At 41.1% G+C, this 15,381-nt stretch overlaps 1 protein-coding gene across 9 annotated transcripts in view; it reads left to right on the forward strand.

The window, feature by feature from the left end:
- The first annotated feature begins 5,223 nt into the window (after nucleotides 1-5,223).
- The window catches only part of PCLO (piccolo presynaptic cytomatrix protein), a 337,346-nt gene continuing 327,188 nt past the window's right edge, over nucleotides 5,224-15,381 (forward strand). For all 9 annotated transcript variants that reach the window (XM_032689501.1, XM_032689502.1, XM_032689505.1 and 6 more), the window contains exons 1-2: nucleotides 5,224-5,579; nucleotides 11,489-12,740. In XM_032689501.1, the coding sequence (XP_032545392.1) occupies nucleotides 5,338-5,579; nucleotides 11,489-12,740 (1,494 nt within the window). In that variant the 5' untranslated portion in view covers nucleotides 5,224-5,337. The remainder of the gene's footprint in view (nucleotides 5,580-11,488; nucleotides 12,741-15,381) is intronic.

Raw genomic sequence — 15,381 nt, forward strand, 5'->3', positions numbered from 1 at the left:
TTGTCCTATTCTTCAGTTTAAGATGCAAATCATTATTTGTGTAATAGAAACACTGACTGCAAATAATTGTAAGATTTTTAACATTGTGACTGATCTATACTGTGATGGTCTATATTGTGAGCATATCAACATTGTTGTGCTGTAGGCAGTTGGCAGACTTTGTTTTGCTTAAGTAAGCAAATCTGTTTGTGAGATTGGTAGAACTTATCCAGGTGTTTATGCACTGGCTTCTCAGTAGGGTAAAGTGCATGTACTAATCCTGTTTCTGATGATAATGAGGCTTAGACTGATGATAATGAGGCTAAAATATCTGCAGAGGCTATTCAAAAGTGATTTGTTTAATCATATATAGAATGCTGTAACATTAATGTTATTGTATCAGAGTGCATGGTGTTCCAAAAGCCCAGACATTCAGGAACTCTAGAATACTGCAAATAATTCTGCCCAGGGTGTTTTATCCTACCTGGGAGTTTTTATGCTATGTTCAGTTTTGGGTTGTGTATGGTATTTTTTCCTAAAGTAGATGGGATTTTGCCAGATTTTTGGAATAGATTCCAATGTTTTCTCAACTGGCATGTACAAAGTGATGGATTAGAAAATTCTGTGTAGAGAGAGAAGAGTTATATATATTTGAATTGAACAGCAATACAAAATGCTTTGGAAGGTATCTTGTTATCATCCTGTGCTGGTTGTTTTGGTGACTAGTAAGTTAGGTGAGACTGGAGAGTTATCATGATCTTGAAGAACGTTTGCTGTGCAGTATTTAGCCAAATTTGGGTTGGTCTGTAGACAAGTGCAGTTTTGATACAGAATTAATACTTGTGAGAGAAGAAGCATCACTGGAAACAACTATCATTCTGTATAGCAGATGGACTGAGATTGTATCTTAGCCATGTCTTTTACACTCAAAGTACCCTCCACAGTTCCTGGATCACTGAAATGGGGTAGATAAATGTATTAGGGGCACTGTAACTTTCAACTTGGTATTTGTATAAGCTAGAATATAAAATTATTAATGTGTAAAGTTTTATAAATATATTTATGCAAATTCTAGCTCCTCTTTACCCTTCTTTCTGGTACTGATCAGTACAGTCTTTGTTAATCTTTAATGATTAACATACCTTCTTCCTCCTTCATTTTTATCTGGGCATAATGCCAGGCATATTATTAAGATATAAAAGTTTTCCTTCCTCTCCTTTTTTGCTAGTTCATGGCAAGGTGTTACTGACCTTTTATTCCTTTCTTCTGATGATCTTAGCATTACTTCTCCAAATTCTATGTGCTAAATGTCTTTTTCTCAACTAAATATAGAGCACATCTATAGTAAGTAGCCTACTGATGAGAAGATTGGATGTCTTCAGTGTTGTTAATCAGTAAATTAACTTCAAGCTCTCATTTTAGTGCTGCAGATAACACTTAACTGAGATTCCCTTGCTCCAGATCAGATTCAGCACTGGTAAAAGATGAACTAGCATCCTTGTGCTGCTTCTGCATATTTAGCTCTGACTTGGGCTGGCTCCTTTGGGGATCTGATGCATCTAGTTTGCATACCAAACTGGTTGGGCCCACATGAAAATACTGCATTACTGATATAGCACAGTCATTAGTCTGAATGAAGTTACAGCACTTCAGATATACTGTGTCTTTGTTTTGCAGGGATAAAAATGCCTTTTAATGACTCAATGTAAAAGACATAAATGTTTGTGGATTGTGCTGATCTATTTTGGATACAATGAAAATTCTACAAAAACTGAGCGGGTCCTCAAAGGGTAGTTGGATTTGCCTCTGTCCATGATTATCCTTTTTATATTACCTAGTATCAAAGGGAAGGTGACATGCTTCTGTATCTCTGCCTCTAAATTTACAGCAACTTTTCTAATTTGCACGCGTTTTTTAAAAGACTGTTTTATCTCTGAAAAGGTTTTAATCATATTTTTCAGTGTTAGAGATTAGGCAATTTTTTAATAAGGGTTTTTATCCACCAAGCTGTTTCTTGCAAGTTAGATATTAGGACTTTTGAGAAATGGGCTGATTCATTTGATAACTCTTCTCACTACGGCAGAACATTGTGCCTCATTACTTTTTGAGTTTCATCCGTAACACCAAAATTAGTGTGTTCTTGTCACTTTTGGACAGACTGTGAAGCATATAGGGAGGAAGATGTGGAAATGACAGGACGTAGGGCAGACAGGCCGGCAGTGGGACTTCTGGAATAGATAACTGTCAATTTCATGCTGGTTCATAAGAAAAGGTAAATGTCACAGAACAGTGAAAAGAGACAGTTTCCACGAAAATCTCTAAGATATTTGAAATCATAATCATTTTTAAGGTGACATCTTTGGCTCCAGTGAAGCTAATAATGAACTTTCCACCAAAGGTCATTTGTCATCCTTCACCTCCATTTGGGCTCAATTTTCTTCTTTAGGCATTATATATCTCTTTCTTCTCAGAACATCTTAACAGTGAAACAGGAACAGTGTATATAGTTTTGAACAGTAAACACTAGAAGAACTGATATTTCCCAGTTTAAATCGTTTTATTGAGTGAATTTTTTGTGTTTCGATCTCCCTTGTTTTGTCTGTATCTATATCTAACATAGTGCATCTGATTTTAAACATATGACAACTTCTAGATCTGAGTCAAAAGCTCTATTTACTTATTTGGTATTGAATAAAAAACATAGTGAGGTTGCTTGTTTAGAAAAATTTCATTTGGGAACTTAATAAACTTTCAGACTACCAAGTTAAAGGACAGGAATATCATCCTCCACAGAATATTTAAGTACTGTGTATATCTAAGAGCATTGTGAATGCTTACATGATGATGATGATGAATGCTTACACTACTATGTATCAGAAAACCAAATGTTTTCACTGATTAAATCTCTGTTCCCCATCTTTGTTTTGCGCTTGCCTTCTTCCACGCAGCAGCACTTTTCTCATTTATTCATAACTAAGTACATGATGTTCACTTGTGCTGAATGAACAGGGATGTGTATTTGCCTCCCTGCAAAACCATTAAATGAAATTTGTGTCTTTCCTTCACATGCCATGTGAATCCACCCTTGTTCAGCTGTGACTGCGTTATGTGTTACCTCTTCCCACTGGCTTTTCTGATGTCTTTACCTAGAACTCCATGTGGAGAGGCAGCCACACTCATGTCATGATACTCCACTCAAAGAGTTTTCTCTCTGTGCTTTATTATGTTCTCTGCTGAGCTGTTCTTTTGATGTGTAACTTATAGGCACTTAAGAGAAAAGTAGGAAGCCCCCAGCTGCTACTGGTTTCATCATTTGCTGTGAACCAGTACTAGAAAAATGATCTCTGATTGCTACAATACAGAAGGACTATAAATATTTGCACAGTATCCTTATGTAGGTCATTTTGGGAGCTCATCTGCATACAGCTGTGTCTGGAGAAAAGTAATGGTGCTAAAGAAGGAGACAAGCGAGAGCATCAAATGCAGTCACATTCTTGTAGCTAAAACAACTGATATTTGTGAAGATCTAGTTGTTTAACAAACACATTGGAATATACAAAATATAGACACAGTTTAGTAAGATCTCTCAGAAAGATTTGGTAAAAGTCTGGCCCCAGTCAATGAGGCAGGAAAACTAGTGGCAAAGACATAGAAAGGCTGACGTACTTAGCGGCTCTTTGACATGGTTTTTTTGGGTTAGGGTTGTCCTCTAGTCTCCCAGATCCCTAAGCCAAGCATCAGAATACATGGGAGTATGAGCTATAGTAGAGTAAGACAGACTTTGAAAGCACTTAAACCAGTTCAATATGCAGAAGCCTATGGCACTAGATGGGGTGGATCAAAGGGTGCTGAGGGAGCTGTCTGATGCTGTTTCAAAGTCACTCTGTCGTCTTCAAACATTGGGAAAGTTCCCTAATGACCAGAAAAAAAGCAAGCACTGCACACATCTTCAAAAAGGGGATCCACAAGAGAACTACAAGGCAGTTGGGCTAATGTGGCTAGTACTCTTCCTGGGAAAGTTACAGACTAAGTCCTCTTGGAAGCAAAGGACAGGAAGGTTATTAAAACAGACAGCATGTGTTTAACCCCAGGCAAATTACTCCATCAGGCTTTCAGCACGATCAACTATAATATCCTTATACTCAAATTAGTAAGACCTGTACTGTGCATGAAAAATAGACTGAACCATCAGGCTCAAATGGGTTGTGGTTTGCTGTTTCACGTCCAACTGGTGGTATGTTACTATTTGTATCTTTCTGACTAATGATACACAATGTCTCTGCTAATGATGTGGGCAACGGCATGGAATACACCCTCAGCAAGTCTGTGCGTGATGGCCGCTTGGAGAACAGTAGATACATAGAAGGGCAGGGCCGCTGCTTGCAGGGCCCCTGACAGGTGGGAGGGCCGGCAAGAACCTCACGAAGTTGAACAACGGCGAGTGCAGAGTTCTATATCTGGCACGGAGTAACTCCATACACCAGGATAGGCTGGCCCAAATGCAGCTTTGCAGAAAAAGTCCAGGTGAAACATTTCAGCAGTAGGCTGTTGTGATGAAGGATGCCAATAGCAGACCGACCGCTGGTACCTCAAGTGTGTCCAGCAGGTTAGAGAAGGTGATTCTCCCCAATATATTCAGCAGCTGTGAAACTGCATTAGGAACGTAGTGACAAGTTTGGGGCTCGCTGATCCTCGAATGACACTGACATGCTGCATTCAGTCATCACGATGGTGGGTCAGGGACTCAGAGAGGCCGTGAAAGTTCCATCCATAGGGACGTTCAAAACTTTGCTGCTCAGGGTCCAGAGCAACCCGGCTGAGGGGGTTCCGTGGAGGGGTATCCTATGGATGGGTCTTCCAGCCCCTCTCAGTTCGTGCTTTGGGCGAGTGAGTAGTCAAAGCTTGAAAGAGCCTCTCTCGCCCTTGTGCGCGGAGGGAAGGAGAGCCGGAGGCAGCACCTGCGGGGTTGGGCAGCGCATCCCCGTCCGCTCCTCCAGGACGCGGCGGGCGCTCGGGGCGGTGGCGGGGGCGGCGATGCCTTTAAAGTCCGGGGCGCGGGGCGGGCCCGGCCCGCGGGGGGGATCCGCCCGCCCGGAGCATGCGCTGCGCTGCGCGGGGCGGCGGAGCGGGCGGCACCGCCGCACTCCCCCGGCAGCCGCGGCGGCAGCCGCTGAGCCCGGCCCCGGCCACTGAGCCCGGCCACGGCCATTGAGCACGGCCACGGCGCTGCCGCCGCCGAGCGGGGCCGTGGTGGCGGCGGCGGCCGCGGAACCCTGAGCGCCCGCCGGGCAGCGCGGCTGCGAGCCGCCCCCCAGCCCGGTCTGCACCCAAGGCGGCGAGCGCGGAGCCGCGGCGGCCATGGGCAACGAGGCGAGCCTGGAAGGAGGCGAAGGGATGGGCGCCTTCCCCGAAGGGGCGGCGGCGGCCGGGGATGGCGGCGGCTCCGCGGCCCCCTTGCAGCGCCTGGTCCCGGCCGGGGTGGAGGCGGACCTGAGCCAGCTGAGCGAGGAGGAGAGGAGGCAGATCGCCGCTGTCATGTCAAGGGCGCAGGGGCTGCCCAGAGGGAACCTCGCCGGCGCGGAGCCGCCTCCCATGCAAAGGCATGCACGGAAAAAAAATCTCCTTTTTCCTGCTCCTCCCTTCCCCCCTTCTCCGTCTCCTCTCGGTGGGGCGGGGGGCGAGTCGCAATCCGATCCGGGCCCGCCGCACCGGGAGCCGGCGTTCCATGTTGCCGGCGGAGGGAGGGAAGGGGCGGCTGCACGGGCGCGGGCACCAGGACGGAGCCCGCACTTCCCGGCTTTTCCCACTCCAATGATCCCTAATAATAACGGCGGTCCTTGGTTGGGGGGCTGCTCCCTCTCTCCTTCCCTCCCCTCTCACCGATCCAGAGCACCGGCAGTTCTGTGTCTGGGGCGCGGAGAGATGTGCATACGCCGCTCTGGTTTTCCGTGTGCGGGTGTGTGCTTTACGAGGCTGGATGCCCCACAGCTTCCACAGTAGCCAGGGAAGCTCTCCTCAGGGCTGATGGGTTCTGCAAGCGTCTCTGTGTGGAGAGGGATTCTTGTTGAATCTTCCAAAGCTTTTCGGCATAATGCATTTGCTGGCCATTACTCTGCCAATTCGGAACCTCTACAGCTATCATTTGGCCTCATTAAATAGTCATGGATTGAGGAGGTCTGTTTCATCGCGGTGTTATTTTTTTTTTTTTTTTGCTTTTTTTTGCTTTTTTTTTTTTGTTTTTGCTTTTTGAAAGGGGGAGAGGCCAAATAACAGTTTAAATCGACTGCCACGGCGTCCAGTGTTCTGGATAGTGATGGCTTTACCTCTGCGAGGTTGTGCCTTTGCGAGGGCTGGGGTGATTTCCTTCCACGTTCTTTCCCTGCCTCCCAGTGAATTCAGTGCCCGACGAGCAACAAGCCAGCTCCCCGCCCGGCCCGGGGCCGATTCTCCCTTTCCGGGTACTGCCGCTGTCCGCGGTCCTGAATCTCCACCCCTCCCCGACCCCGTGTCGCTGTCCGCGGTGCTGAACCTCCTCCTGCCCCGACCCGTCATCCAGGGCCGGCGCCTCTGTTGCTCTCCGGCTCCGGGGCTGGGTGTGTTGCTTGTCTTGGATGCTGAAAGGAGCCTCCTCGACCGGCTGTTTCACGGTGTATTGACCTCACCCCACATAAAGGCATGATGAGTTTATATAATATCAGGTTTATATAAGTGAATTCTAGAAGAGGAGAGGCAAGGAGGGTGGGGACTAAATTCGTTCTTGGGCAAACTACTGGAGTCACTGGGATTATACCTGAGATGACAGTCTCCATTTTTTAAGACTGGAAGTCAAATCTTCTTATTTCACGTCTTCCACTGTATTTACAGTGTATTTACACTGTGTGTAAAATACAATTTTCCATTCAATTCAGGACTCTGCCCAGATTCTATAGATGTTAATGAGAAAAAGAAATATTCTTTAGTTCTCTGAAACTAAGCTCAAAATTCCCTTTTGTATAACAGTCTATGAACAAAGACACAAGTACTTTGAAACTTTATTTTTTCATGCTAATATTCCAGTAAAAAGTAAGATTCTTGGAGTATTTTAGAATAGGTTAAACTCATTGCAATGTGGATATCTCTGCATTGATAAATGGCTGTTTTCCTATAAACATACTTTGATCTTGTTAGCATATAATCATTTCCCTCTCTATTTAAAGGCACTCTAAATTTGTGAATTACAGCCTTTTACCTTATAGTCAAAGTTGATATTTTGAAACTGTAGCCGTTCCCGTCATAGAATCTTTGTGCCTGTCACACCGCAATGAAGTTACTACTTGTCTCTGCTCTTGGTTTGTGGCTTTACTTGCTCCTCTTGCGCACCTCTCTTTCTAAGATCTACCACGAATACCAGGAATAATTACCAGGAACCTGATCCAAACCTATGGAGAAAGACTCTTCTAAGGATTAAGGATCACCCTCTTCCAGACTAAAACTGGCACTAACCTGATGCGACTCGGATTCCTTAGCTTCAAGCTTTTTGTTTTAATCAGTGTGGCCAAAGAAATCAGATGTGGAAAATCCCTCTCAACTGATGCTCTACAATTGTTCCCAACAGCTTTTTTTTTCTAACCTGGTTATGCCAGTTCAAATGTAAAGTGACTGAAACAGTGATCAAAAGAGGAATTCTGGCTTCCAGTTCATATAGCTTTGCATTGTGACAGTGTCCTTATTGCAGTGTCTGTTAGTTTTTTTTCATGTTACTAACATGGATTTTTCCTTTGTGATTTCCATTGTAACATTAGGGACTAATAATTATTTCCTATTCTAAACGCTTTCATTCTTGCTCCCAAAGTAACCCAAGTCTTAAAGTGTATAAATTCCTCATGATTGATAGTATCCTGAAGCAACAATTTTTGCGACTACAGACTTTCTAATAGTAAGATATGTATGTAGCAGGTAACATAGTTGCATCTGTGCCACCTTAAAGTAAATGCTCTACCTTCTAGGACTTCTGTAGGCTTTGAGCTTTTAAGATTTATGAATATTAATATAAGCATTTAGATCTAGATCACCTAAAGTGAACTGCCTAACTCAAATGTACCTTTTAATTTTATTTTTTTTTTGGAGCATTTTATTAGCTAGGTTCTGGTTAGATGTTTAGGATCTATGGAAATCTTTCTATCCTATTTCAGTCATCTGTCTTCAGAAAACTCATGGTTGGGAAATTTAGCTGAAACATACACAGTCAGTTTGTAAGCAAGTTCCAGTTGTTCTGGCTTCATCAAATGACTCTGTAACTGTGTCAATGTCCACTTGCTGAGGAATCGTTCCATATCTGAAAGGATTAGATGACCAAATGAGTATATGAGCATTTAATACAGCTGGTTGGTTGGTTGTGGTTTGTTTGTTTGGTTGGTTGGTTTTTTGTTTGTTTTTTGTTGTTGTTGTTGGTTGGTTGGTTGTTTTTTTCCCCACAGTTCATTAAGTTGGTCACAATAGACATCAACAGTAAAAAAAAAAATTGCTGCATTTTGATAGGAAATGCTAAGAGGTCTTGCTGACTGTCACACTTCTAAAGTATGTTTATGGTGTATTTTCCAGGAGTAATATATGTTATTTTTAATGTCATCACTCTACTGACTAAAAACCCAACAGTTAGCCACTGGGGCATGAGTAAGTTTATATATACATATATATGTATATATATAGTCTGTAGATATGAAAAGATCTAACTATCTTGGAGTTGTGTAGTTATTGTGTTTCTCTTTAAAACTATTTATACTGATGAATGGGAAAAAGATGTGACTTTTTAATAGGTTTTTATATTATGGAATTCAAGAACTAAACCAATAGTCTCTTTATTAAATCTCCTCTTACTCCAAAGTAAACTTTGATTTTGCTGTAATATGTAAATGAGTGGAGATGAGTTCCGTGGAACAAGGCCAAAGTGAGGAGAAACACAGCAGCACAGAGAAAAGCATTGTATGAGGGAAAACTAAATTATTTTGCTCGTCGGGTCTGGTTTGAAGACTTTAATACTATTGTGGGTTTTTCATGACTCAGAAGGTTTCAAAGTTAGAAAATTCTTGTCAAATAAATACAGGACTTATTTTGATGATTCTGATTCTCCAGTTCAATTAAAATTTTTTCAATATCAGTCTGTAGTTGGTTGTAAAATAGTTGTAGAAAAGAAGACTTCAACTCCCAGGTACCTTAAACTAAATGAAGCAAGTCCTGGCTTTTGACAGAAGTAACATTTCTCAAGAAGCTTGTCTTTTCATACCTTTTTCTTCCACTAGTTAGCCATGCTCTGTCTCCATTGCTTAGAAACATTGTTATGTACAAAGGCAAGACAAGTATGGTCTTCAGAATACACCGGCAGCCTTGCAGAATCACCTGGGTTTATTTCCTAGATTCATGGCTTTTAATGTCATTTCAGATCTTGATATCTGATCAAGTGGAAATTTATGGAGCACATTATTTTGATAAAAATGAAAGCTCGAGAACCCTGTTCCAGTAGGGATCCACACTTACTTTTTCCTGCTAATGTCCAAGTTAAATTTCTAAAATCAGTTTTAGGGGAGGGTTTTTGTGTTGTTTTTTTTTTTTTTTTTCCCCTTGTCACTCTTATCATTGTTGAATGAAGCCTTCCAACAGCTTGAACACTTGCAAGCATGAATGTTGGAAGTGTACCAGCCTGCTGCTAACAGACTAGTTGAAGTGATGTCATGTGGTGAGCAGTGTCTCTTCAGATAAACCTGTAGTGCTAATCTAAATAACAAGAAACAGAACTGCAGGTAGACCTACCTAGTTGCTAATGAGAGTATAAAATTGCTATTTTAACAAGTAAAAATACCAAATATTTGAAAGAACTAGATTATCATGAGGCTTTTCTGAACTATTCTCTTTATGAGTAATGAGTTAATCAATGTTCGCTGACGCCAGTGGAAAAACACCTACTCACTTCAGTGGGTTGCACATTAAGGTTGTAAACTTTGAAGTATTATGGCCAATAATTTTACAAGAACAGGAAAGGGTAAATGAAGTTAATGAAGGCTGGAAATAGTTTGTCCTTAACAAGGATTTCATGTGGAAATTTTTAATTAACAGAAAAACTCAGGCACATGATTACGAGAAATCCCGTGTTGTGAGAATTACATGCACAAAAACATCTACTTGGCTTTGTCCTTTTGTATTACCATTGCTGGGCATGTCATGGAATCTCTAAATATTAATCAGAAAAGATAGTAAACCCATCGTGACATTAACAGTGTAAAATACATTTTTCAATGTTGCTACTATATATAATTCTGCAGACTTCTGACAAAACTTTTAAACAAAATTGGGCATTTATTTATTTACTTGTTAGTCAAGGAATACAGTTAAATGTAATGAGCAATTGTTTACTTCGCTCATGAATGCCCAAGAAAAAATGTCATGTCTGGAAAAACAAGATCACAGTTGACTGGTTCTCTCAAAGTGGAAACTGAAAATTTTATATTTGCAACACTTCTGTGACACTGAAGAGAACACCGTATCTTCCAGCAGAAGCTCAGTGATAGCACTGAATAGAATATTTTATTACCTCCCTGAGCATTAGCAGTGAATAAAATATTATTTCCCCCAGCTGCAGCCAAGTATAGCAACAAGTAGAATACTGTGCCACATATGAAGACATGGTCTTGATTTTGGTTCCTACATTCTTAGTTTTATTTTCTCCCGTATAAACATACAGCAAAATATTATTGTAAGGATTTTTCCAAATTCTCTGATGTAATGAGAGATTTTTCTTTTTAATGTTGGGCATTTAATGCTGCAAAAGGTTGGGATGATGCTGAGAGGAAGTTGTACAGTAGTTCTATCTGCAAGGAAAAAAAAGGCTAATTCTGTGAACTGACCCCTATTTATCTGATGGAAAATTCTGATCTTTGAGGGGATGGGTGACAAAAAAAAATACTTTACAAAGAAGCATGTACTCTTTAACATACGTGGATTTTATGAGTTTAAATCCATGCTGCATATTGAATTGTAAATATATCCAAATTTTGTATAAGTAGCCAGATCATAAGTACACAATGCATTGTGCATTATTTTTCTTCTATGACTGTGCTTTGATCTGGTAATTTTCTGACACTTCTGTCTCTTTCAGGCTTCTCTCTCTTCCTGTGTTTGTATCCCAAGGGATAGTGTGGATATCATTTGGATATAGGTATTATAGGAAGTTGTAGCTTTGAGTTCTTCAGATTTCTGAAGAAAAAATTATCTGGTTGAATGATGTTGTATTAGATTGTTTTCTAAATAATAAATGAATCTGTGACTGAATACTTGTATAAGCTTTCAAGAAACAATAATTATTATTTAAATACTTTTTACATGCACTTGCTATAAGTGTTGGTCTTGCAAACACTGAAGCACCTGAGAAACTTCATAGCATTACCAGAACGCTTCCAGGGTCACTGATACATCTTATTTTATCTCATTTTTCTAGGGTTCTGCATTATTTTAATTTTATTATATTTTCTGTCTACAGGCATCCTGAGCCTGATACAAGCCACCGTCCCAGACAACCAGGTAAGCCTCCAGATCCAGGACCACCAGGTTTAAGTAAAAGCAGAACAGTAGATGTGCTGAAGACAGAACAACGGGCACCTGGACGGAGCCCTTCTACTCTTAGTCTACGGGAATCAAAGTCCAGGACTGATTTTAAAGAAGATCAGAAGCCAAGTATGATGCCCAGTTTTCTCTCAGAAGCCAATCCACTGAGTGCAGTCACTTCAGTTGTGAACAAATTCAATCCTTTTGATTTGATATCAGATTCAGATGCAGCTCATGAAGAAGCCAGTAGGAAACAAAAAGTAACCCCAAAAGAGCAAGGGAAACCCGAGGAGCAGAGGGGCCCTGCGAAACATCCAACTCAACCACAGTCTCCAAAGCCAGCTGTTCAACAACAAGGACCTGTCAGACCTACCCCCCAGCAAACTGAGTCTTCCAAACCAGTGCCTCAGCAGCAGCCTGGGGAACCAAAGCAAGTTCAGAAACCAGGCCATGGCCACCCAGCAGATGCTAAGCAAGAGCAAGCGAAACAACCGCCCCAGCCACGAGGACCACAAAAATCTCAACCACAACAGTCAGAAACAACGAAGCCTGTTCAACAACAAACTTCTGCAAAACCTTCACCAGGCCCAACAAAACCCTCCCCACAGCAACCAGACAGCACTAGAATGACGTCCCAAGCACCACCTCCCGCAAAACCCCCATCGCAGCAGCCAGGACCTGTAAAACAACCATCTCAACAGCCGTCACGACAAGGAGGTCCTACAAAGCCATCATCCCAGCAAGCAGGGCCTCCAAAACAGCCTTCTCAGCAACCTGGACCCGAAAAGCTATCTGCTCAGCAAACGGGACCTGCAAAACAGCCACCGCAGCCTGGATCTGGGAAGCCACCTCCGCAGCAAACAGGGCCTGTAAAACAAGTGCCACCGCAGGCAGGGCCTACAAAACCACCTTCTCAGACTGCAGGGGCCACAAAGCCCCCAGCACAGCAACCAGGACCTACAAAACCACCTGGCCAGCAACCAGGGCCAGACAAACCCCCACAGCAAAAGCCAGCTGGTGGCAGCCAACCCCCTGAGTCCGCCCCAAAGAAAACCTTCTGCCCTCTTTGCACAACCACCGAGCTGCTGCTGCACACTCCAGAAAAGGCCAACTACAACACGTGCACCCAGTGTCACACTGTAGTCTGCAGCCTGTGTGGATTCAATCCTAACCCTCATATCACAGAGGTGAGTAGTTTTTAAAGTGATATTCACTACTAGAGCAAAAAGTTAAGTTTATTTTCGTTATGCTGAAACATCAGATGTGTTACAGTGTATCATGTTAACTTAATGAGTTCAGAGAAAAAATTCATGCTATTCCGGGAAGCTGCTTAAGAGTAAAATGGGATGAAATTGGAGGAAAAGAAAAAAAAAGAAGGTAATGGTTCTCTGGTTTTATAGATTTAGAAATGTCTTCTCATTTCTTCATACAAAAAGAGGAGAAACCCCTATGTGACTTTTGTCTCGTTTTGATTGGTTTTAAGCACCTACTGTCTGTTTTTATAATCTCACCACAATACTCATGCACTAGTATATTTATAATTAAATAAAATTTGCAACTCTAAGAACTAACTAAGTGAAAAAAAAAGTAAAAAACAGTCTTCATAGCTCCAGCATGTGATTTAAAAAAGGATGGGGGGTAGATGTGCTTTACGACTGTGTCAGTGTTCATTAGTTGAAAGCCTGAGTCATAAGTTTTGACTTGATGATGGGTTATTTTGTTTTTGTGGGATGCTAAGAAAGAGATCTCTGTGAACTATTAACCTAGGTCACCATTCTTGCTGTAATTATATAATAAAAATGGAATAAAAAGCAATATTAGGACTTCAAATGAATTTATTTTAATCTGATGTTTGCGGTAGCTTAATTTATTGCTTATACATATCCTTTGCTTGCTCTGCATGGGAATAAGGCTTCATGTGACTGTCTGATCTCTTCTTACTACTTGAACATCTTCTTGTACATCCTGATACGCTAATTTTAAATTTGAAATGTAATTTGAGTTTGTTTTCAGTACCAACACTTTTACCAATTTATAGAAATTCACACTTAGCAGACCTGGCACCAAAGACAAACTAATGATAAATAGCAAGAAGCGATGTTTGGAAAACTTATTTTTGTCTTGTTTTGCTTTTAGTTTAGCTAAACTGAGATGCTCATAGGAAGAAGTACGGACTGTTAGTGTATTTTGAACCCGATAGATAGTATCTGTATGTTTAAAATTGAATCAAAGAATTGCTGAGGCAGGAAAGGTCCTCTGGATATCATGTAGTTCAACCTTCTGCTCAAAGCAGTGTCACCTAAAAAAAGTTTAACCAGTTTTGAATATCTTCAAGGATGGAGACTTGACAGCCTCTCTGGGCAACCTGTTTACTCAATACCACAATGATTTAAGAACACTGCTAGCAGTTAGGTTTCTTTCCAGTGCACATGTTTATTTGTGGGTACCGGTAACAAACAACAGACTTTTTGTATCCAGCAAGTATAATATTTATTGATTTGTTGTTAGAATTGCAAATTTAAGCCTGAAAGACTAATTGCAGTAACTACTGGTAGCACATGTCTTGGTTTAGGAGAGTACTGTTGTGTTTGAATTTAGGAAATCAAGGATTGAGATAACTGGCATTGAAGCCTGGACTGGAAAAGGAGTGACTTGAACAACCATGTCATTCTAGACTGTTAGTGGTATAAAAAAGATGTATTTATATATAACAGACAAGAAATGTGATGCATTGATGTTAAAGAGGAACTTTTGTAATAAAACCTTACCTTCAAGTTCTGACAGAATGTTTTTAGACCAAAATTTCTTACATTTATTTGTGAGTGCTGAGTTCATTTCCGTAGTGTGCTCCTGGAGCGCCTTGGAGTCCCAGGTTTGTCTTCCTTTAAAGGCTTCAGATTTCCCATGGAAATGGTCAACAATTTTGATATGTTCAAATGAAATGGATTTTGAGAGAAAGTTTACGTAAGATTTCCAAATGTTTGAAAATTCTGTGAATAACTACTAGTTTTTGAAGTGGGTACTCTGTAAGTGTGAAATTCAGGAGTTTTAGACAATAAATACAGCTGCTTTTAGGACTAACTGATTACATACATATGTAAAAGCAAATTTGAATTTCATATTACACATTGAAATAAACACAGGATATGCATTTATTTCATGATGAAATCATTTCAGTAAATGAAGGTATTGGACATCTAATTTATTCGGCTATTAGTTCCAATCTCCCGACTCCCACTCAGGCTTTTCTCATTTGCTCAGCTTTGCACCACCAGCTGTCTTGCTGAAACTTCATTGTGGGTGTCCTGCTTCAGTTTGTGACAAAAATCACATCTGACTTTATTACTGAATATTGCTATCAAAGTAATAAAACCTACTCTGGCATGTACAAAAAATTGACTTATTTCAGCTGCCATGGTTCCCACTTGAGTTATTATCAAACTTCCCTTCCAGTTTCTCTTTTCTTTCAGTATTTAGATTATTAACAAAAGTTTCTGAGTCCTTCTTTACACTAGTTTACACATTTCTTCCTGTCTATCAGGAAAATCATGGTTTGACTCGGCTGTCAGTTTTCTTGATTATAGTGCAAGTTTTTTCTTTTGCCTTCTCGTATTTTAAGTTCTCCTAAAGTGTTATTGACCAGAAATCTATATTTTACCCGTGCACTTACTGACTTTAGTCTCATACTTTGACTTTCCCTGCTGTTCTTTTTGCCAGGTATCATAATTCTGGAATCCTGTGTTGTGCCTTTCCCATGTTCTTTGTAGCCACTATTTTTATTGCTAATGTTAAACACACTACTGATTGGGAAGCAATAATTTCAAGTTA

The sequence above is a fragment of the Chiroxiphia lanceolata genome, chromosome 5 (genome assembly GCF_009829145.1).
Source record: "Chiroxiphia lanceolata isolate bChiLan1 chromosome 5, bChiLan1.pri, whole genome shotgun sequence".
In the NCBI taxonomy this organism is placed as follows: domain Eukaryota; kingdom Metazoa; phylum Chordata; class Aves; order Passeriformes; family Pipridae; genus Chiroxiphia; species Chiroxiphia lanceolata.